The sequence below is a fragment of the Phascolarctos cinereus genome, unplaced genomic scaffold (assembly GCF_003287225.1).
Source record: "Phascolarctos cinereus isolate Bilbo 61053 unplaced genomic scaffold, phaCin_HiC Scaffold_2;HRSCAF=192, whole genome shotgun sequence".
Lineage (NCBI taxonomy): Eukaryota > Metazoa > Chordata > Mammalia > Diprotodontia > Phascolarctidae > Phascolarctos > Phascolarctos cinereus.
This window is the reverse complement of record NW_027555625.1, coordinates 218,330,434-218,354,680: the sequence shown is the minus strand read 5'-3', so window position 1 is coordinate 218,354,680 and position 24,247 is coordinate 218,330,434. Positions and strand designations below refer to the sequence as shown.

General features: G+C 42.1%; 1 protein-coding gene across 1 annotated transcript in view; it reads left to right on the top strand.

Annotated features, from left to right (window-relative positions):
* TOGARAM2 (TOG array regulator of axonemal microtubules 2) overlaps positions 1 to 23,213 on the top strand; it is an 83,824-nt gene extending 60,611 nt beyond the window's left edge. Inside the window, 1 exon segment of the mRNA XM_078149783.1 lies at positions 18,786 to 23,213. Within this exon segment, the coding sequence (XP_078005909.1) occupies positions 18,786 to 19,042 (257 nt within the window). The 3' untranslated portion in view covers positions 19,043 to 23,213.
* Positions 23,214 to 24,247: the final 1,034 nt, after the last annotated feature.

Genomic DNA, 24,247 nt, shown 5'->3' with positions numbered 1-24,247 from the left:
CATTTCTGGATATACCTCTTCCCCCATTCCTGGATCTGTCTCCTACCTTTTCCTCCCAGTGACTTTTTCCTTGTAACAAAGGAAAACAGTTAAGAAAAAATACCCAACACAGTATTCTACATATAAGGATATGTAAGTGAAAAGACATGAAGAGAAGGGAATGCATTTTTTTTCATCTCTAGGACCAAGATTGGGCATCATAATTATATGGCATTTGGCTTTGTCTTATTGTTCTTTTCATTTACATTTTTGTAAGTCATTATGTATGCCATTTTACTGGTTCTGCAGACTTCATCCTGCATCATTTCATATAAATCTTCCCATATTTCTCTAAATGTCTCACTTTTGTCATTTCTCTTTTGCAGTAATGTTTCATTTATCATAGTGCATTTATCATAGTTTGTTCAGTCACTCCCAATTAATGGGCATCTATTTTGTTTTGTTTTGTTTTTACTTTTGAGGCATTTGGGGTTAAGTGACTTGCCCAGGGTCACACAGCTAGTATGTGTCAAGTGTTTGGTCTGAGGCCGGATTTGAACTCAGGTTCTCCTTTCTTCAGGGCCAGTGCTCTATCCACTGCACCATCTAGCTGCCCCAATGGGCATCTACTTTGTTTCCAATTCTTTGCTTCTATAAAAGAGCTGCTATGAATGTTTTGGTACATATGAGACCTTCATTTTTATGACTTTGACCTCACTGACATATAAAACTAGGAGTGGGATCTCGAGGTCGTATATAGTTTAGTCACTTTTTTTTATATAATATTTTATTTTCCCCCCAATTACATGTCAAAAAAAATTTTAATATTAGTTGGTTTTTTTTAAGTTTTGAGTTCCAAATTCTATCCCTCCCTCCCTCCCCTCCCCACTCCCTGAAACAGTAAGCAATCTGATATAAGTCATATATGTGTAATCATGTAAAACATTTCCATATTAGTAATTTTGTACAAGAAGACAGACAGAAAGAAAGAAAGAAAGAAATAAATAAAGAAAGAAAGAAAGAAAGAAAGAAGGGAGGAAGGAAGGAAGGAAAAAGCAGTGTGCTTCAGTCTGTATTCAGACAACATCAGTTCTTTCTCTGGAGGTGGATGGCATTTTTCATAATGAGTCCTTTGGGATTGTCTTGGATCATTGTATTATTGAGAATAGCCAGGTCATTTACAGTTGATCATCATATGGTATTGCTGTTACTGTGTACAACGTTCTCCTGGTTCTGCTCACTTCACTCAGCATCGGTCCATACAAGTCTTCTCAGGTTTTTCTGAAGTCTGCCTGTTCATCATTTCTCATAACACAATAGTATTCCATTACATTCATATATACCACAACTTGTTCAGCCATGCCCCAATTGATGGGCATCCCCTCAATTTTTAATTCTTAGCTACCACAATATTTTTGTACAAATAGGTCATTTCCTCTTTTTTAAAAGGAATTTTTCTTAAATCATTCAAATGGTTTCCAGAATGGTTAGATCAGTTCACACTTTCAACCACAGGCTGTTAGTGTGCCTGTCTTTCTGCAGTCCCTCCAACACTGACTGTTTTCATCTTTTATTATCCTTACCAATTTACTTTATGAGAGGTGAAACCTCAGAGTTGTTCTAATTTGTGTTTTTCTTAGTATTAGTGGCTTGGAACATTCTTACAATACTTCTTTTGGTAACTATTCGTTCAAATCCTTTAACCATTTGTCTTTTAGAGAATGCTTTACCAAAACTTATCTGGAGGCTAACGGGAACCATTTTTTCATGTTTTTTTCTGACATAGTTTCTGAGAGTAGAGTGTAAGAAAGCAGGCTGTGCTTGTCATGCCAACATATACAGATTTCAGCTAAGATAAACTGCCCCAAGTTTAGTTTCATGCTTGTGGTAGAGATAGAAAGTGAGCTTAGAGGCATTTCACTCTTGGACTGCAGTGTGTTCAATGACCAAGGGCTCTTTTCCCCACCCTGATGCTATTGATGAAATTGATTCAGAAGAATTTTTTTTACCCACCTTTCATATTGAACATGGCATAGTATTTGGCTTTCTGCCCTTTGATGATGAGTGAAGCTAATAAAGAGGAAACTGAGTCCACCACTCATCCAGTCCTTGTTATCCTGGTTGTGTTACTCACTGACTTACTGAAGGATGTTAGAGTCAGAAGGGGCCTTGGGGACCAAGGACTAAGTAAGCCTTATGCTGCAGAACACAGTTTACATGTAAGGAATTTGATTCTGTGAAGGGGAAAAGACTTATCCAAGGTCATACAGCTAGTAAGTAGCAGAGCTGGGACTTGAAACCAAAGTGTCTCGTTCCAAGTCTTGTGTTCTTTCCACTATGCCTCCATGAGGAATTAAATTTGCCACAGTATCTACTGCTAGCCTGGTCAGTAATACTTTACTGCTCAAAGGGGATTGAACTCAATTCTGCAATTGCAATTGTCTCTGCCACTGACAGTGAAAGAGATGAAAATGTCGTCTTGGAAATGCTCCTCCCTCTCTTAGCAGAGGTGGGAGGACTATAGGTATGGAACATTGCCTATCCTGTCAATCACTCAGCCAGTCAACAAAACTCACCAAGTGCTTACTGTGCACTAGGCATTGTGCTAAGACCTGGGAATACAAAGAAAAGAATGGAAACAGGCCCTGTCCCCAAGGAGCTAATACTCATTTTTTAAAAAGAATTTTTAAAAAATATATTTTGTTTCTTACATCACCGTAGTAGCCCATGCATCTTTCTCCCACCACCTCCTAAAAGCCATTCCATATGACAAATAGTACTTTTCTAAGGAGAAAGAAAAAGTGATCACAGCTGATTAATAACATTGAAAAAGGCCAAAAGCACGTGCACTGCACAAACCCATAGGCCTCCCACCTCCACAAAGGGGTGGGTTGGGGGTGTCTTCTCATAGCTCTTCATTAGAGTCCTACTTGATCTTTATAATTTGGTTATACTCCCTTTTGATTTTTTGCTGTGGGGTTCTTTCCATTTGCATTGTTGTAGTTAATGTGCATATTGTTTTCTTGGCTCTGCTTACTTCACTCTGCATCAGTTTGTATAGATCTTTCCATGCTTTCTCTGTAATCATAAACATACATAATTTCTTTTTTTTAAATTTATTTTATTAATTTATTTTGATTTATCAACAATCACTTCCATATGCTTTTGAGTTGAAAATTTTTCTCCCTCTTCCTTCCCACCACCCTCCCCAAGACAGTGCACAATCTGATATAGGCTATACATTTGATTCCTATTAAACATATTTTCACATTAGTGATGCTGTAAGTAAAAATTAAAACCAATAGGAAGAACCATCAGAAAGAGGAAACAAAACTCAACGGAAGAGAAAAAAAATAGCAATTCAACTTCCATAGTTCTTTCTTTGGATGTGGATAGCATTTTCCAGGCCTCTGGAGATGTCTTAGATCCTTGTATTGCTGAGAAGGGTTAAGTTTATCAACATTAGTCATCGCACAACATGGCTGTTATTGTGTACAACATTCTCCTGGTTCTGGTCACTTCACTCAGCATCAGACCATACAAGTCTTTCCAGGTTTTTCTGAAGTCAGCCTGTTCATCATTTCTTATAGCACAATAGTATTCCATTATTTCATATACCACAACTTGCTCAGCCATTCCCCAATTGATGGGCATCCTCTCAATTTCCAATTCTTTGCCACCACAAAAAGAGCTGCTATGAATATTTTTGTACATGTGGGTCCTTTTGCCATTTGTATGATCTCTTTGGGTATTGCTGGGTCAAAGGGTATGCACATTTTTATAGCCCTTTGGGCATAGTTCCACACACATCATTTCTTATAGCACAGTAATATTCCATGACATCGTATACCACATTTATTTAGCCATTCCCCAATTGTTGGGCATCTGCTTTGTTTCCAATTCTTAGCTATCATAAAAAGTGTTGCTATAAATATTTTGGAATGGGATGACTTTTTTCTTACCAATAACTTCCTTGAGGCATAAGCTCAGTAATGGAGTCTCTAGTTCAAAATATGCACTTTAAAAAAGTCACTTTATTAACATAATTCTGAATTGCTTTCCAAAATGGTTTTATCATTTCACAGCTCCACCAACAGTGTATTCATATGCCTATCTTTCCACAATTCCTCCAACATTGGCTGTTGCCATGGAGCAAATATTCTAATCGAGGAGACAACTTGTACAAATGTTAAGTTCATGCAGGATATTTGCATATAAGTACATACAGAGTATATGCAAAATGAATATAAGGTAGTTTTGAGAGGGAAGGCACTAGCAGTTGGGGCTGGGGAGAGATCAAGAAAGGTATAATGTAGGAGATAGAGCTTGAGCTGAATCATGAAGGAAATCAGGGATTCCAAGAGGTGAAGGTGAGGAAGGAGTGTATTCCACAAAGAGAGAGGAGGAGATATGGGATATTGTGTGTACAGAATATTGAGTACACAAGTATGATTGGATTGCAGAGTACGTGGAAGGGAGGAATGTGTCAGAAGACTGGAAAGGTAGGAAAGGGCTAGGTCATGAAGAGCTATAAACCCAGAAGCATTTATATTTTATTCTAGAGGCAATGGGGGGCACTGGAGTTTATTGAATAGGCAGGCAATGTGCTTGGACCTACAACTTCAGTGAAATCACTTGTGGGGATAGGCTTGAGGTGGGAAGATGAAATAGAAGGCTATTTTAATAATCCAGGTGATGACAGCCTGACTTTGTACAGTGGTTATGTAAGCAGAGAGAAAAGGATGATGTATATGAGAGATGATGAAGAGATAGAAATGACAAGATGTGGTAACTGGGTGAAAATAGAGTGACTGAGAATGAGGGTCCAGGATGATGTGGATATCGCAAAGGTGGGTGACTGGAAGGATAGTGTTGTACTTGTCAATAATAAAGAAGGTTGGAAGAGGGGTGTGTGTGTGTGTGTGTGGTGTGTATGCATGTGTATGTGTGTAAGTAAGATGAGTCCTATTTTGGACATGATGAGTTTGAATACCTCTGTGATATCCAATTTAAAATGCCTAATAGGCAGTTTGTGATGCCAGACTGGAGCTCTAGAAAGAAAATGGAATACTGGATAAATAGATTTCTGAGTCACCCATGAAGAGATGCTAATTACCCCATGGGAACTGAGGAGGTCATCAAATGGCAATGTGAAAAGAAGGGTGCCCCGGATGGAGCCTTGGGGGAGAGCCACAGTTAGAGGGAATGATGTGAATAATGACTCAACAAAGGAGACTGAGAAGGACTGTTCAGAGAGGTAGGAGGAGAACCAAGAGGGGGGAGTATCACCAAACCCTAGAGGGAATGTCAGGAGGAGAGGGTAGTCAGCAGTATCAGATGCTACAGAGAGGCCAAGAAGGATGAGGACTGAGGCTGGCTAGTTTTGCTGAACTGCCTCCCCACTTCCCTCATCTTTTTTGATCTCTTTTTTATAAGAAATGACTCTCTGGGGAAGAAGAGGAATTAATTTGAAAAGGAAGGTGACACAAAAGGAAAAGATACCATAACATTGTGGTTTTTTTTGGCTAGGCAATGGGGTTAAGTGACTTGCTCAGGGTCACACAGTTAGTAAGTGTCAAAAGCCAGATTTGAACTCAGGTCCTCCTGACTCCAAGGCTGGAGCTCTATCCACTGGGCCACCTAGCTGCCCCAACATTGTTTTTAAAGAAGAAAAGACCCATACACAAGAAACATTTTTATAAAGCAATGTTTGCTGTCAGTTTCAGAAGTCTTGACAGAGGAGATCTAGCGAGACCTGGTCTGCCTGAGCAGATGAGATGTGCTGTAATGGTGTGGGTAGACCTGCTGTGGGGCAGACCTGGGCCTGCTCGTGACATCATGAAAGGGTACTCCTTCTGTGATGATACGACCATTTTTGTTTTTGTTTTTGTTTTTTTATAGATAATTTTTTTTATTTTTATTTTTTAAATTTTATTAATTTATTTTGATTTATCAACAATCACTTCCATATGCTTTTGAGTTGAAAATTTTTCTCCCCCTTTCCCCCGCCACCCTCCCCAAGACAGTGCACAATCTGATATAGGCTTTACATTTACATACCCCTTAAACATATTTTCACATTAGTGAAGTTGTAAGTAAAAATTAAAACCAATAGGAGGAACCATCAGAAAGAGGAAACAAAACTCAACAGAAGGTAAAAATAAGTGACAGCGATTCGACTTCCATAATTCTTTCTTTGGATGTGGACAGCATTTTCCATCCCAAGTCCTCTGGAGATGTCTTAGATCCTCGTAATGCTGAGAAAGGTTCAGTTGAACAATATTAGTCATTGCATAATGTGGCTGTTATTGTGTACAGAGTCCTCCTGGTTCTACTCACTTCACTCAGCATCAGACTATATAAGTCTTTCCAGGTTTTTCTGAAGTCAGCCTGTTCATCATTTCTTATAGCACAATAGTATTCCATTATTTCATATACCACAACTTGCTCAGCCATTCCCCAATTGATGGGCATCCTCTCAATTTCCAATTCTTTGCCACCACAAAAAGAGCTGCTATGAATATTTTTGTACATGTGGGTCCTTTTCCCATTTGTTTGATCTCTTTGGGATGTAGCCCTAGAAGTGCTGTTGCTAGATCAAAGGGTATGCACCTTTTTGTAGCCCTTTGGGCATAGTTCCAAATTATTTTCCAAATGGTTGGATCATTTCACAACTCCACCAACAATGTATTAGTGTTCCAATTTTCCCACATCTTCTCCAACATTTATCATTTTCCTGTTTTGTCATGTTGGCCAATCTGATAGATGTGATGTGGCACGATATGATCATTTTTGAAGATACTGGACTTAACCATCTGTTGGGGATGGGCATACAAGCAGGAGCCAGTTGTAGAACTTCTTTACTAGCAAATAGCCCCGTGACTCCTAGAGTGAAGAAGCCTCCTATTCCATTGTTTGGAATCTATACTTACCTCGTTGGATCAGTGATCTCACTGTACTTTCTCCAGTGGTTCAGATTGCAACCCATTCATGCTGGGCTTTCCTTTGCAATTCTCTCTCACAAATCATCCTCAAAGGATCTATTCCATGTGCTCGAGTTCTTCTTCTTGAGCTTTTAACATTCTGAGACTATTATCCCTCACTCTCACAAAAGCGCCTGCCTAACCCCCCCCTTTTTAATTTTTAATTTTTTTGTTTATTTTTAGGCAATTGGGGTTAAGTGACTTGCCCAGGGTCACACAGTTAGTACGTGTCAAGTGTTTAGTCTGAAGCCGGGTTTGTACTCAGGTCCTTCTAACTTCAGGGCCGGTGCTCAATCTGCTGTGCCACCTACCTGCCACCTACTATTTTATTTTTTCCCAATTGCATATAAAAACAATTTTTAATGTTCTTTTTAAAAAGTTGAGTTTCAAATTCTCTCTCTCCCTTCCTTCCCCCTTCCCTGAGATGGTAAGCAATTTGATAGAGCTTTTATGTGTGCAATCATGCACAACATATTTCTATATTAGTCATGTTATGAAAGAAAATATAGAGAAAAAATCAAAGTGTAAAACAGTATGCTTCAATCTGTATCTGGACTCCATAAGTTCTTTCTTTGGAGGTGGGTAGCATTTTTCATTATGAGTCCTTTGGAATTGTCTTGAATTATTGTATTGCTGAGAATACCTGAGTCAGTCACAGTTGATTATCCTACAATACTGCTGTTACTGTGTACAACATTCTTCTGGTTCTGCTTATTTTAACTCTGCATCAGTTCATGTATGTCTTTCCATGTTTTTCCAAAATCAACCTGCTCATCATTTCTTATACCACAATAGTATTCAATTAAAATCATATACCAAAACTTATTCAGCCATTCCCCATTGATGGGTATCCCCTCAATTTCCAATTCTTTGCTACCAGAAAAGGAACTGCTATAGGTATTTTTTTACAATTAGCTCCTTCTCCCTGCCCCTTTTTGCAATCTCTATGGGATACAGACCTAGTAGTGATATTGCTGGGTCAGAGGGTACGCACAATTTTATAGCCCTTGGGCATAGTTCCAAATTGCTCTGCAGAATGGTTGGATCAGTGCTCAACTCCACCAATGCTGCATTAGTGTCCCAATTTTTTGTTATGTCTCTTAGTGTGCACATCCTTGTGGTTAACATGTGGCAGTCTGTTGATATTCTCTGAGATTCTCTATTGTCTTTTGGGTTCTTCACAATCTCCATTTTTCAGAGATTTTGGTGTTCTATCGGCTTACATCTGATAATGTATGAATTTCAGTTTCAGACCTGGCTTGAAGTCCTGTAAATCTGCCAATTTTAATCAGAGAAAAATTCCAGAGGAATGATGTGGATGTTGCTTTGAAACCCTTGTACCCCCCCCATCTAGTAAAAAATGTCCCTCGGGGGGTAGAAATGAGCACATTGTTTATGGACACAGAACTTAACTCTCTAGTTATGATAAAGATGCTAGGCAATGGAAAGGTGAGGATATCCACTCTCAGCTATGCAAGGAAGTTGCTGGCCAGAATTGCCTGGGGGAGGCGGTGTAGTACAGTGGAAAGAACACTGAATTTGCATTCATGGAACTTTGAGTTCAAATCCCAATTCTGTCACTCCTTGTGTGTGATTTTAGGCAAATAACTTAATTTCTCTGTGCCTTAGTTTCCTCATTTGCTAAATCAGGGATTTGCTTGGACTACATGACCTCTAAGGACCTTTCCAGCTCTAAATCTTTTATCTGAGGCTCCGACACTTGCACTTCAACCAGGGAAACCAATTTGTTTCCACCTGTGGGTCGATGCTTACCCACAATCTGATAAATATCCTGTCCCTCGCTGTCGGAGCCTTTGTCTCAGCGTTAGACACCATTCTTGCTGCTTATGCCCCATGCTTATTACTTTCTCTGTTTGCCCAGGTCCTAATTCCTTGTTGCCCAGACTCTGTCCTCGATCCCTTACTCCATGTTGCTCACGTTTAGGCCCCTGCCTCATCATTCCTTAGTTGGCTGGTCTGCACTCTGGGCCTCATTTGCCTGGTCCATGGACTCTAGAATTCTTGTCTGCCTAAGTCTGATGGATCCCTCCCGTCTCCTCTTCCTTAACATTGATAACTGCTCTAGACCTAACTACTGGCCCAGCTAATTTATAGCATCAGCAGCCCCTGTTCTTGTCCTGGACCCCGGAGCCAGTTCCATTGCTACCCTGGTGCCCAAATGACAACAGCAGTGATTTGGGGGCATGCTGGGAGGATGCAGAAATATGTGGGAATGGATGGGGAGAGCACTAGATCCTCTACAAGGCCATGAGCTCCCAGCTTAGATGCACTAATCCCTGATTTGGGGGCATCCTTTTCTGACCTTTTGCAGACAATCTGCTTCAGCCTAGAAAGAGGTGATCATCATTTCCTCCAGTCCTTGAACTTTATTGTAATTTTTCCATCCTGTTCCAAGAGACTAAAAATGGCAGCTGTTTCTCCCCTTGAAGTCACTCTTCATTAAGCCCAGTGCTAGCCATGGACAGAGGAGATGGTAATTTCACCTGACACAGAGAGATGGCCAATAAAAGCTTGGCTTAATAGAAGTAAATCTCTTGCTAATTACCCCCAGCTACATTTAAGCCTAAGCTTAATGGGCCTTTCTGCACTGTGATGGTTCCCAGGAGGGCCTCTGCAGTCTCAGTCAGCTAGAAAGACCACCGATGGCCAATTTCTACAATCACAGTGCTTGGCTCTGAGTTGGCTTTCCTCCCACTCTTTCAGCAAAGAAAATATGAACAAAAATGGAGGTCGGGGCTCTGGAACAAAAAGTGAGGGTGGAAGGGATTGTGTCTGTCCCTGGGATGGAAGGGAAGTAGATGGCTCTTCTTCCAGTCTGAAATGCATTCACATAACTGAGTCTGAGAGGACCTCATCTTCTCAAGTGGAGAGTGGCGTGCCAGGGAGCTTGAGTGACTTTGGGATCAGTGGAGCCGGCACTTGTGCTTAGCATTAATCTGTAGGGACTGGCGAAAGCATCCATCACTGCCTTAGTCATGGACAGGATTCATCAGCATGTCTCTCACTGCCTTCTCATGACAATATTTTTGGGCAGAAGGTAGCTGCTCCCAGGAAGGCAGGATAAGGCGAAGCAGATCTTAGACCTGGACCAGGGGTGGGGGACCTGTGGCTTCCAGGCCATATGTGGCCCTCTAGGTCCTCAAATGCAGCCTGTTGATTGAATTTGAAAACTTCAAATGAATCTTCAAAACTTCAGGGAAGTTTGGATTCAGTCAAAGGGCTGTGCTTGAGGACCTAGAGGGCCACATGTGGCCTGGAGGCTTCAGGTTCCCCATCACCTTCAGCCCAGGACCAGCGTTTCCTTGTGGTGTTTCTTGCTTGCTAATGCTGCCTGTTCTGAATTCTTCTGGTCTCCTTTGTTCTGTCCCCAGTTTACTTACACTTGCTTCTCCTAATCTTAGTTGACTTCCTTGGGACTGACTGCTTCTTTTTCTAGATCTCTGGTATCCACTGCTTAGCTGGACTCCTGATCCTGAGCACCTTCTGGCCAGCCCTATTGCATTGCTGCCCATGGATTGAAATTCTGGGTCTGAAGTCAGAGGACATGGGTTCTAATTCTGCTTACTCCTCTACTGTGTGACCTTGGGCAAGTCATTGAAGCTTTCTGAGCCTCAATTTCTTTATCTGTGGAATGAGGGAGTGGAACTAGATACATTGTCTCTGAGGTCGCTTCTAGTTCTAGAGTTATGATCTTTTGATATATGAAAATACAGCCCGCTGAAAGGGCAGATAGTAATCACAGTTCAGATATCCTTGGATCAGGTGCTGGTGTGTCCTTTGGTTCTTCATTTCCCAGCTGGTCTGGTCATGCATTGTGGACAGGGCTAGGCCATCCAGGAAAGCACTTGCGCATTATCTCGTGGCTCTATCAGGCTATAACCTATGCTTACCTGACAGTAGAGGGAGCAGATGACCAGGGTCTGCCATCCCTGCTTAACAGCCTGGCTGGCTTTGTGGATGCCATCCCATCCCGGTACTGGGCCTCACTCTGTGGCTTATGGGAAGATCAGCCGGCAGAAGAAGGGTGACAGGGTGATTATAGAATCATTAGTCCTTTCTTCATCCTGCCATTGGTGATTAGGCCAGCAGCAGTACGAAATTATTTGGCTGTGAGCAAATGTTTGCCCCACTGGGTTCATTTGGATATACCTACCTGGAAGCTGCATCCTTCCTGATGTGATGGAGAGGATAGTGCTGGCCAATAACAGGTCAGGTTTTTGCCAAACACTAACTGGTTGGTCTTTGATAATCATAACCTGAGGCAGGCATCTGATAGATGGAATCTGACAATCCAAAGGCAAGTGTGAAAGCTATCTTCTGTCCCTTGTGTGGCCCAGGGAGTTCTCTAAACTCCATGGAGAACAAAAACCTTGGACATCCCGTTTTCTTTGTGTGTGTGTTTTTTTTTAATAAATAGCTTTAAGTGGATAGTCCTGTCCTGTTGGATCCTTCCTAGACTACAATCCCCATTGCCTTCTACTCAATTCTTTAGTATCCAAGGTAGATTTTTTTTCCCCTTATTATTTGGCACCTTTAACTACCAATGTTCTTTGCAGCTAGGTGGCTCAGTGGATAGAGTGCTGGGCTCGGAGTCATGCAGACCTCAGTTCAAACACAGCCTCAGACCCTTCCTAGCTATGCAACCATGGCAAGTCACTTAATAGCTGTCTACCTCAGTTTCCTCAATTGTAAAATAACAGCACCTATCTCACAGAAGTGTTGTGAGGATCAAATGAGATAATGCTTGTAAAAAGTGCTTAGCACAGTTCCTGGCACATTTGTTGTTGTTATTCAGTTGTTTCAATCATGTCCAACTCTTCATGAACCCTTTTGGGGTTTTCTTGGCAAAGATGCTGGAGTGGTTTGGCATTACTTTCTCCAGCTCATTTTTAGAGATAAGGAAACGGAAGCAAACAAGGTTAAGTGACTTGCCCAGGGTCACACAGCTAGGAAGGGTCTGAAGCCAGATTTGAACTCAGGAAGATGAATCTTCCTAACTCCAGGCGTGGCATTCTATCCACTGTGTCACCTAGCTGCCCCTTTGTGACCTGGTACATAGTAGGTGCTATGGAAATCTTATCCCCCTTCTCCCTTCTTTTCTTAGTTAAGTCCCAGACCTATCCCTTTACTCCTTTTTTCCATCTCCCCCAACAATAATAAATATATTAATAGGTATTTAATGAATGCCTATTGTGTTGTAAACCCTGGGGGAGGGAGGTGGTACAGAGAATTATCAGATCCAGTCCCCATCCTCAAGGCTCTTAGAGGCAGTCTATCTGAGACGCAGTGTTTAAAGTAGGAAGACCCATGGAATCAGAGTCAGGAAGTTGCCTTGGGGTCTGGTTGACTTGCTTTGTGACCTTGAGCAAGTCACTTTTCTGTTTAGAATGTCAATTTCCTCATCTGAAAAAGAAGGAGGTTGGGTTAAGTAATCTTTAAAGTGCTTTCTGACTTTGACATTCTATAATTCCTGTCAATAAACAAATAATTACTTTTGGGGAGATTAGACACACTTCTAAATAAATACCTACCAATTTAGGCATCTAGGGACAGCTAGCTAGGTGGCGCAGTGGATAGGGTGCCAGGCCTGGAGTCAGGAAGACTCATCTTCCTGAGTTTAAATCTGGCCTCAGATACTGACTAGCTGTGTGACCCTGGGCAAGTCACTTAACCCTGTTTGCCTCAGTTTCCTCATCTGTCAAATGAGTTGGAGAAGGAAATGGAAACCACTCTAGTATCTCTGCTGAGAAAACCCCAGATTGAGTCACAAAGAGTCGGACACTGCTGAAACAACAGAACAACAACAACCAATATGCAAGGTAGTGTATGCTAAGTGCGAAATGAGTATTACAGAAAATGGTGCTATCAGATTTCAGCATAGGTGAATGTTGGATTTTGTCAAGGCTTTTAAATCCAACCATTAATTTAAATCATGTGGTTTGGAATGTTTTTGTTTTTTATATGATTAATTATGTTGATTATTTTCCTAAAGTGGAACTACCCTGCCTACTTAATATATCTTTAATTTGATTTAGTGAATGATTTATTGAATATATTGCTCTGGTGGTTTATTACTTTTTTGGTCTAAGATCTTATTTAAATGTTTTAACCAATATTCATTAGTGATATTGGTCTCTGGTTCTCATTCTTTGTTTTATCCTTCTCTGTTTTAGGTATGCTCTAGGGTTTCAGAGGCTGGAGAGTTCAATGGGGGTGGGGATGGGGTAGTGAGGAAGGCATTGGGGGAATGTAGGATTTGACCTTAGCCTTGGCCAAAGGGTCTATCTTTCAGATAGACAAAAAGGAATACCACCTGGCACACATAGTACATACTTTACAAATGCTTGTTGAATGAATGGAGAGGACATTGTATACGAAGATATAGAGGTAGAAATGTGTGAAGAGTTTGGGAGATGGTGAGCAAACCAGTTTGACTGGAAAGGAGATTTTTTTTTAATAGGGAAGAAGAATTGAGAGGGGAGTTCAGAAGGAAGAGTCTTTCAGGGAGACCAGTTACAGAAGAAGGATTGAGAGGGAAGGGTGACTGAATGGCCATGCAGAGACAAGAGAGAAAGAAGAGTTAAGATAACTCAGAAGGCCTGTTCTCAAGTGACAGAAAAATAGGGAACAGGGAAGTCAGAAGGAAGAACTGATTCAAGAGGCATGGGATGGTTTCAGTTTAAGACATGTCCAGTTTCAAGTGATGGCAGAATGTCCAAATGGAAGCATCCATCACTAAGTTGGAGACCAAGGACTATAGCTCAAGGCTGGTGAAGAAGAGACTCATTCACATGGAGGTGACAGCTGCAGCTACTCTCATTCTTCTGTCACAGCATTCCTTCCCATTCCTCATCCCTCCTCAGCTTCTTCTTCGTCCTCACTGTGACTTCCAAGCCTTCTACTCCTCAGAACTTTCCCAGGCCTACACTCCTACTCCAGATACCTAGCCTCACTCCTTGGTGAATCGGTTGACCTCTATATTGTCCTCTGCTTTGGAATCATTTCCCCCCCATCCTCCTATAGCTGCTCCTACCTTGCCAAACCCTAACCCTGGATTATTCCCACCACTTGCCTCTTTTACTCTTCTACTCAGATGCTGCTGAATGGAACTGGAGTAAGTCACAAACATGCTGACTGGGTCCACGGCAGATTTGTTATCCATTACCAACAGGGCCCTTCACTGTATCAAGATAATACTTTTATTTCTCTCTAATTGAGAGAGGAATCCCTCACCATGACTATTCCAAGCCTTCTCATCTCTTCTCTAGCCTTCCGTGGCATCCCCTGTCTATGACCATCTCAATTGAGATCATCCTCTCATATTTTACTGACTTCAAGGCCATTCAACATAAACTTCCCTTTGTTCTGCTTTCCTTATCTCACAAGCCCTCAACAGTTTCTTACAACCCCTTGACACTATCTCCCATTGTTTCCTCCTTTACTCCAATCTCTGATAAAAAGATGGTCCTCCTCACCAAGTCTTTATGTGTACTTTTGACACCCCATATCTGCTTATCTTTTCTATTAGATTGCTCATCCCTCTTCTCTAAGTCTTCATTCTCTTCCTATATAATGGTTCCTTTCCTGCCACCTACAAATGTGCTCATCTCCCTTATCCTCAAGAAATCCTAACTAGATTTTACCATATCCACTAATCCTATGTCTCCCTTCTTTTCTTCACCAAACTAAAAAAAAGCTTTCCTCATTTAATACTCTCTTTTCCATTCTCTCTCTTTTAAACCTGCAATCTGGCTTTTGACCTCATCACTCAACTGAAGCTACACCCTTCGAAGTTATCAATGATATATTAATTGGAGCAGGGGGATGATAGAGAGGAGGGCAGATTGGGAAAGGGGGTAATCAGAAGTAAATACTTCTGAGGAGGGACAGGGTCAAAAGTAAGAATAGAATAAATGGGAGGGCAGGATAGGATTAAGGGAAATAGAGTTAGTTTTTCACCACATGTCTACTATGGATGTGTTTTGCATAACTGCACATGTACAACCTATATTGAGTTGCTTGCCTTTTCAATGAGGGTGGGTGGGGAGGGAGGAAGAGAGAAAATTTGAAACCTGAAGTTTTAAAAACATATGTTTAAAAAAAATATTTTCACATGCTACTGGGAAATAAGAAATATAGGAAATGGGGTACAGAAGTCTATCCTGCCCTACAGGAAAATAGAAGGGGAAGGGGATAAGAGAAGGGGAGAGAGATAGAAGAGAGAACAGACTAGAGGAAGGGATATTCAGAATGCATGACATCTTGGGGTGGGGGAAGGGGGGAGATGGGATGAAAATTTGGAGCTCAAAAACTTGTGGAAGTGAATGTTGAAAACTAAAAATAAATAAAATTATATTACAAAAAATGATATATTAATTGTCAAATCTAAGACCCTCATCTGAGTCCTCAGGCCTCAGAGTTTTCTGTAGCATCTAGCTCTGTTGACCACTCTCTCTTGGGAACTCTTGCTTCTAAGATTTGTGATGCTCCTCTCTCTTGGATCTCTTCCTTCCTGTATGACCATTCCTTCTCAGCCTCCATATCGCTTTATGGTCCCATTAAGTGCCCTGGTTCCGCTTCTCTTTTCTCTATGTATTCTCTCACTTGGTAACCTCATCAACTCCCATGGATTCAAATACCATCTCTATGCAAAATGATGCTAAAATCTTCATTTCTGGTCCTAGACTTTCTCCTGAGCTCTAGTGCCGCATCACCAACTTTCTGTTGGACATTTCAAGCTTGATTCCTGTAGGCATTTCAAAGTCAATATGTATGAAATGGAACTATAAAACTCATTATTTTCCCCCACAAACTCTTTGAAGTAATACAAGAGAGTCTTAGCATCTTAGAATTCTCAACCCTCAGGGCTGGAAAGGCATCTCAGGGAGAGCTCTAGTCCAATCTTCCCCATATAGGAATTCCCCAGCCTGTGTTCATACAGCTTCTGCTTGGACAGCTCCAGTGAAGGAGAATTCATTACTTCCCTGGGTCACTCATCCCATCATGAGGCAGCTCTGACTGAACTTCCCTGTTACTGTCAAGGGCAAGACTATCCATCCAGTCACCCAGTTTGCAATCTTGGTGTCATCCAAGACTCTCCTCATTTAGTTACTACACGTGTCAAATCAGATTCCAGACCTTGTCATTCTATCTCTACAACATCTCTCACATCTCTGTCCTCTCCACTGCATTTCCTGACCATTTCCATACTGTTTCCACTCAGGCCATCACCACTCCCTTGGCACCTTGGATTCTAACACCTTGAACTCTGATAGGCTAGCTTTAGTTTTATCTGGCCTAGATTGAAGCTTCCTCCACACTCCAAGATAATTCTGCACTATGCTTTCTTCACTCAGGCCATCATCTCTACTTCCTCTCTATACTGGAAGGATTCCATCCCTGGAACCAGCTTGAGCTCTGACAGTCCAGTTTTGGCTTTGTCTTATCTTCATCCAGGCTTCCACCATACTTTCATGTCATTTGTATCCCCAGCACTTAGCACAGTGCCCTGGCCCATAATAAGTGCTTAATGAATGCTCCATATCTATCTATCTATCTATCTATCTATCTATCTATCTATCTATCTATCTATCTATCTATCTATCTATCTATCTATCTATCTGTCTGTCTGTCTGTCTGTCTGTCTGTCTGTCTGTCTGTCTTAGGTGAAGCTAGCAGATGCTGAAAATAAACCTGTTTGCTATGGTATCTTCACCATCTCTGGATCTTTCCTTTTAACCGGTGGGACCTGATCAACTTCAGAGACCCCCTCATAATCCTTGTCATAATAGGCAGAGAAATTAACACAACTTGCCCAAGGTCACCGAATTAGTTGGATTCAATTTCATTCAGTTTAACAAGTATAGATTAATAACCTTCTATATGCAAGGCACTATATTCTGTGCTAAGAATAGAAATAAAAGGATAAAAGTTCCTGTCCTAAATGAGTTTATAACATGCAGCCTTTGACATGCCAGTCTCTTCTCAATACCTTCTTCTCTCTAGGTTTTTGGGAAAACATGCTCTCCTGGTCCTTCCTACCTATCTGACTACTCTTTCTTAATCTCCTTTGCTGCATCTTCATTCAAGTCACACTGCTAACATGGGTGTCTTCTAAGACTCTGTCCTGGGCTCCTTCTTTTTTTTTTTTGTTTGATGATTTCATTAGCTCCCATAGATCCATTAATTATCTCTCTATAGATGATTCTTAAAATTATTTATCCAGTCCTAACCTGCAGTCTCACATTACCAACTCTCTATTGGACATCTTGAACTGGTTTTCCCATTGACATCTTAAACTCAACATGTCCAAAATTGGAATAACTTTCTTTCCCCCTATATCCTCTCCCCTTCTAAACTCTCCTCTATTTCTGCTATCCTTCTAGCCCCCCAGGCTCACAACCTAGGTGTCATTCTCAACTCCTCAGTCTCTCACCACCCCCCCCATATCAAATTTGTTGCCAACATCCACTGATTTTATCTTCACTGCCTCTCTTGTATACTCCCCTTCTCTCCTCTGATACTGCTGCCATTCTGCTGCAGGCCCTTATCACCTCATGCTACAACTATGGCAATAGTTTGCTGATGGATCTACCTGCCACAAGTCTCTCCCCACTGTAGTCCATCCTCCACTCAGCTTCCAAAGTGATCTTCCTAAAGTATGGGTCTGACCATGTCACCTACCTATTCAATAAACTCTGGTAGCTCCCTATTACCTCTAGGATCAAATACAAAATCTTCTGTTTGTCATTCAAAGCCCTTCATAATCGAGCCCTCTCCTACCTTTCCAATTTTCTTTTACCTTCCACTGTTCCATGTACCCTGTGGTCCAGTGATACAGTCCTTCTAGCTATTCTTTGAACAAGACACCCTATTTCCCAACTTAGACATTTTCACTGACTGTCACCCAGGCCTGGAATTCTTTTCTTCCTTGTCTCTGCCTCCTGGCTTCCTGAATTTCTTCTTAGCTAATATTCTGCCTTCTCCAAGAAGCCTTCCCAGTCCTCCTTAACACTAGTTTCTTTCCTCTGTGATTATCTCCAATTTATCCTGTCTACATTTTGTTTCTACATAATTGTTTGCATGTTGTTTTCCCCATTAGACTTCCTTGAGAATAGGGACTATTTTTGTCTTTCTCTGTAGCCCTAGCACTTAGTATAGTGTTAGGCACATAGTAGGCACTTAACAAATGCTTTTGTTTTGATAATGTACGGGGGGACATACCAAGTAAACAGGTAAGTAGATACAAGATGAATTGAGGGGGGTCAAAACTTTAACAACTGGGGGTACAAGGGAATCAAGAAAATCTTTGATATAGAGGCTTAACCTTAAGGAAAGAGAAAGATTCACATTTGAGGAGGCAGCACCTTCCAAGCATGAGGACAGAGAGGTGAGAGATGAAATATGGAGTTTGTAGAATAGCAAGACAGTAAGTATGTCTGGAACATTGAGTGGATGAAGGGGAATAATGTGAAATTAAATGGAGGATGGACTCAGATTGCAGAGGGATGTTGTAATGAGGACCTAGCAAGCCAAGTTGTGTCTTACCCTCAACTATTCCTTTCAGTTTTCCAGGTGACCAAGTGTGTCCTGATTCCTCTTGATCTCCCAGGTTTCTTGATTGTGCCAACACACGTGTCTGGGTCGGGGCTGGTGCATGGAGATGGGAGGTGGAGCAGCAAGCAGTCAGCTGGGCCCGCAGCATGGTAGAGCTGATGACCAGTTCTGACTCCTATAAGGTGGGAAGTGGCAGTGGGAGACAAGTCATGACTCAGGCTGCTTTCTGTCTTCTTTGCCCCACAGTGCTTGTGACTTCAGTCTACTCTTGCAAGCCTCAGGGTGTGGAAAGACACGTCCTCCCTGTTCTCTGGTACTTCCTGAACAACATGATTGGGAATGGTGTCCTGCCAGGACATAGTGGCAACGTCCGCAGCGTGGTGTGTCTGCTGACCAAGAGCCTCTATGAGCAAATGGGGACCCGACTGCAGGACTGTGCTGCTGGACAGCCAAAGCAAGTCAGCAAGATGCTTCAGGAAATCTTGGACTCGGACTTTCAGTGAGGCGGAGCAGGGACAGAGGTTGGGGTCCGGGGGAGGAGCCAAAGGGGTGCTGCCCCCCACTTTGAGACCATTGGCAGCTCAAGAACTTTCAGCTGGATAAAATATGGATCTGAGATGGGCAATTATTTTTTTTAACTCTTATTTTTTTTCAGATAGAAGAATCTGCTGGTAGAGTAGACCTATAGAGTTTCAGATGTATATAGTTTACTTTGAGGTAGAATTAAAAAAAAGCACCTATTTTTCTAAGGTTTTATTTTCTTGCACTCTTTTATCCCCAGGAAAGTTTACACAGGTATTTTTGTTAAAAAAAAAAAGCAAAACCCCTAAAAACAAAAACACCAATACAAAAAATCATAAACAATCAATTATGAGTTATTCTGTGATGACGTTAAAAAGGAAAGAAAAGGCAGGACATTATTTATATATGTTATAGTCTATCTGTGAGCACCTGCCCATTTGCAGATAGACCAAACCCATCTGTGAATGCTCAGATTAGTTATACTCAAATGGGTAGAGCTGTTTAAAGATGTCTAAGGCCATTAGGGACTGTTAGGTCCAACTTGAGATAAGCTGAATAAATAGATGGGGCCAATGGGGATTAGTTCTTTTGCCCTTTGTAGTCATGTAAGGAAAATCCTTAAAGTCTGAAGCATCCCCCTTTGGGAATCATTGTTTTGTGGATTTTTTAAAATCATAAATTAGCATTAACTTGATATTTGCATTACTATAGACCAATTTCAGAGTGTCTGAAGGTTTTGGGTTTTTTTGGGGGGGGTAGGTTTTGAGTAGCCCTAAATGATGTCCCACATGTAGTCATGGTTCTATTGTTCATTCTGTTGTGTGAGCATATAGGTTTTTAGTTTATGGAACATAGCATGGGATTGGGAAGGAATAAAGGAGGAAAGATGGGTCCCAGATGCAAAGAACTAGCACTTGTTCATTTCTGAGGGAGCAAGAGAATTAGAGCCCTAATCTCAGGAATAGGCTATCTAGGGACTGAGTGGATCAGTGGTAATTTGACAGAATTGGGTCAGGGGAAGAGTTAACCTGAGGCTATTGTCCTGATATACTGGAAAGGTAGAACTTGGATACCAAAAGTCTCTGTGCCAATCTGTAGATCAGCCCAAAGGAAGGTGGCACCTCTGGAAATGGTATCAGGGTGCTCAGTTCAAACTCAGGGCCTTTTCCCGGTCTTTATAGCTTCAGGGTTTGAGCAGGCTCAGGAAGCCCCTACTTAAGTAAACCAGCTTTGGACTGGGGGCAGCTTTTGGGTGGTTCTAGGTTCCACACAAGGGGTTTTGAGTCTCTCCAAGAGGCCTGGGGAGAATTTGGGTTTGGGGTTAGACCTGCCCAGCCAGACTTGCTTAGAGCCCTCCAGAAATTCCACAACTTTCCCACTCTCTGTAAATCTTCAGGTTTCACCCAGGACTGGATAGGAATTCCCCACCAGTCCCCAGGTGAATGTCTATGATGATGTTAGGATGTTCTGAAGCTCATTTATTTGGAATTGGCACCTAGGTGTGTCCCCAGACATATCTGGGTCCTCAGGTTAGTGGCCTTCCAGCTAAGGGCAGGGTAGCAGGGTACTTCCAGCTGTTGGTTCCAGCTCCAAATGAGTGAGGTCAGAGTGCCAGTGGGGCAGGTGGAGGAGGAAGCCTGATAGCGCCCCCCAAAGGCACCAAGAGCCTACTCTGCTCCTACTTACAGAGATTCATTCACCTGACTGACTGATTGTTTTATTAGCTGGGTATGTTTGATTATATGCTGAGCTACCTTGCAGGTTTCCTTCACCTTTGAGTGGGATGTAGTGGATAGAGTGCTGGACTTGGAGACAGGAAGGCCTGGGTTCAAATCTTATTTCTGACTCTTCCTAACTGTGCAAGTCACCACCTCTCAACTCCAGGCAGGTCTCTAAGACTCTAAGTTACCATTGTGGCATGTGTCAGTGACTGACAGAATCATAGTACTTGACCTGGGGGAGGGAACGATCCTTTCTATCATGGAAGTCGTTTTTTTTTTTTGGTGGGGGGACCTTGAGATAAGATAAGCTTTGTCTTTTTTCTCCTCTTCCCACTCCAACATTCATAAGAGTAGAGATAGAACTAGGAAGAAGGTAGAACCAACATTTCCTTTAAAACCTTGCATCTTATCAAGAATCCAGAATCTATTGGGGGTTTTCTAGAGTATTTAGGAATATACAACTTCCAGGGCACATGTTGGGACTCAGCCTTATCTCCAATTTCCAAGCCTCTCATCTTGAATACTTAGGTTCGGCCCCAGTGATTGGGGATTTTTTTTAAAAAAGTTCAATTGAGAGGCCAAGAATACTCACTTGCATACTTTAAAAAAAATTCCCACACTCTTAGGTCATATCTGGAACTTTACTTAACCTGTGGACATGGCCACAAGGGCCATACTCTTGGCAAAGACAGATGTCATAGCAGTGCTTCTAGTATGCCTTGGGAGCTTTCCAACTCAAGCCATTCCCACATCATCCCTTTGAAAAAAAAAAAGGTGAAGACAATAGAGTGGCATGATCTTGGGCCATCTCTGGTAATTTCTTGGAGAGTTACAGGGCAGGAACAGAATGAAGCTTAATTTAGTACCACTAGTTATCAGAGCACGTCTAGCTCTTTATATGTAGAAATGAAGGCTGTTATGAAGAGGATATAAACTCAGGTAGGTTTTTTTTTGTTTTTAGTAGTAGGTGTGGTTTCAAATAGCTACCCACACTCTCTTGCCTAATCATTCTTGTGGCCAATAGATACGCCTACCAAATGACTGATGGGGATTGAGGATACAGTCTGTGACTGCAGAACAAAGATTTTCTCCGTGTAGGAAACACAATACATGGGTTGAACCCACAGTCTTAGTTTCATTAATACTTACCCTGCTAGAGTCAACTTCACCACAGACTGACATAACCAAATAGGGCTTCATGTCCCCTTCCAAGGCCCCTGCATCTTTTTAAAGACATACCTGTCCTCCTCTGCACTCCCTTTACTTCCCAGCTTCTTAGGCATAGAAAGATGACAATACCACTGCTTCTAACCACAAAGGCTGGTACCTTCCTTGGGTCCTGCCAGGTGCTAACCTGAGTCACTGCTTTTGTTTAAACAATAAATGTGGAGTCAAAGGAGGCAGTACAGTACAGTGGGAATACCATTATCTCTGGAGGCAAAGGACCTTGGTTCAAATCCTACTAGCTGCATGACCTTGGGCAAGTCACTTAACCTAAACAGACCCATTTCTTCATCTGTAAAATAAGAAGGGTTGTACTAGGTAGCCTTCCAGCTCTACATCTGTACCCCTGTTATCCTAAGTTCTGTGTTTTTGCAGGTCTGTTTATTGTCCTGGTCTGGCATGCAGCTGCTGCTGGGAGTGGACTGGGGATGTTAGAAGTCCAAGGCTTGGCCAGCTGACCAAAGGGGTGAAGGGGGGAATGTAGGTGAGAAGTGGTAAAGGAGGAGCAGAAAGAGGGTGATTACCAAATCCAGACCCAGGTCTTTCACTGTCAGTCCATGTACTCTAATTGTGGTTCAGTCATTCAGTTGTGTCCAATACTCCATGGACCATAATGTGTATGGGGTTTTCTTGGCCAGGATAGTGGAGTGGTTTGCCATTTCCTTCTCAGATGAATTAAGGCAAACAGAGTTAAGCGACTTTCCCAGGGTGACATGGCTAGTAACTGTCTGAGGTTAGATTTGAACTCAGATCTTCCTGACTTTGGGCTCAGCACTATCCACTGAGCTACCTGTCTGCCTCCATGTACTGTAAAGAGATGCCTGGATGTGAAATGCTAAGAAAAGATTAAATCAGGTACATCAACTGAATAGCCAGGTAGGGTCCAGCAAACATGGGAAATTCAGTGCGGTCAGGATTGAGTCTGTCAGGAATACAAGGAACAGACTGAAGTTCTTTCTGCTCAGGAGTTGATAAGAACTATTGGCTTTTCAAGCCTGCCTTGCCCACACAGAACTGATGAGCCTCTGCTGGTGCTGATCATGATGGCCGTGTCTTCAGCAGCAAAGAGCTGGGATAGAAGAGCTTCTGTGGGTTCCACTGTCCTTAGAATGTGAAATATTTGCAAATGTTTGTTTCCCAATGGGCTTTGAGGTACTTGGTACCCATGGGTGCTGTTATCTTCTGTATAGACCTTCAGAGAATAAAGTGTCTACCAACATTATGTGGATTCTATCTGGTGTTTTGGTGTCTATTTCCAGGAAGTGGTTTTATTTGGGCAGTCTTGTTTCTTTCTTTTTTTTTTTTGTCTTTTTAATTAGGCAATTGGGGTTAAGTGACTTGCCCAGGGTCACACAGCTAGTAAGTGTCAAGTGTTTGGTCTGAGGCCGGATTTGAACTCAGGTCCTCCCTCCTGACTTCAGGGCCGGTGCTCTATCCACTGCTGCCACCTAGCTACCACTAGGGCAGTCTTGTTTCTTCAGAATCTGTAATGAGATGGCTCCCCTCTTCTTCCTTTGTCTTTTAAGCCCCTTATCTTCCCACTAATCCAGCACTTCTCTCACTATGGTCCCAGGATAACACTCTTGTGCAGCAGGTTTCCTTGCACGTTTATCTATCTATCCCTCTGAGGAAGAATGCAGAACAACATTTTCCCTGTATAATTCTTCTCCTTCCTCTCATGTCATTTCTAAACCTCAATTTCCTCACCCATAAAAAGGGGATAATAATACCTGTCCTATTGAACTCATAAAGCTGTTGCAAGTATTTTGTAACCCTTGATTCATGGTATAAATGGATGTCATGATTATTTTTTGGAACTAACAAGATGGCTCTAAGCAGAAGGTTCATGGCTGGAAGGCTCCTCAGGGCTACTCTTTCAAAGAGGCAGAGTGAGATAAAAAAGTAGAGCAATTCCTTGCTTATGGCATTTCCTTCACTATAATTCCTTTCTTTCGTTTGGAAAAGAAGAGAAATTATATGAACAAATATAGACTCCTAGTAAAGGAAAGGGAAAGCAGAGGTTTACAGAAAGCAAAACCAGCCCCAGGCCCTGAGTACACAAAACTTACCTTGCCCTGCTTTGCAGCTGAGTTGTGGCTCTGTCAAGAATTCAGGATGGGCAAGACTGCCTTACAGCCCCCCCCCCCCCCCCAGACCCTGTGAATTCTGTCCGCCACGCTTGTTGGGCAGTTTGGTCTGTGGTTCCTGTCTAGCTTTTCCATGATTCTCACATTGGCCTGG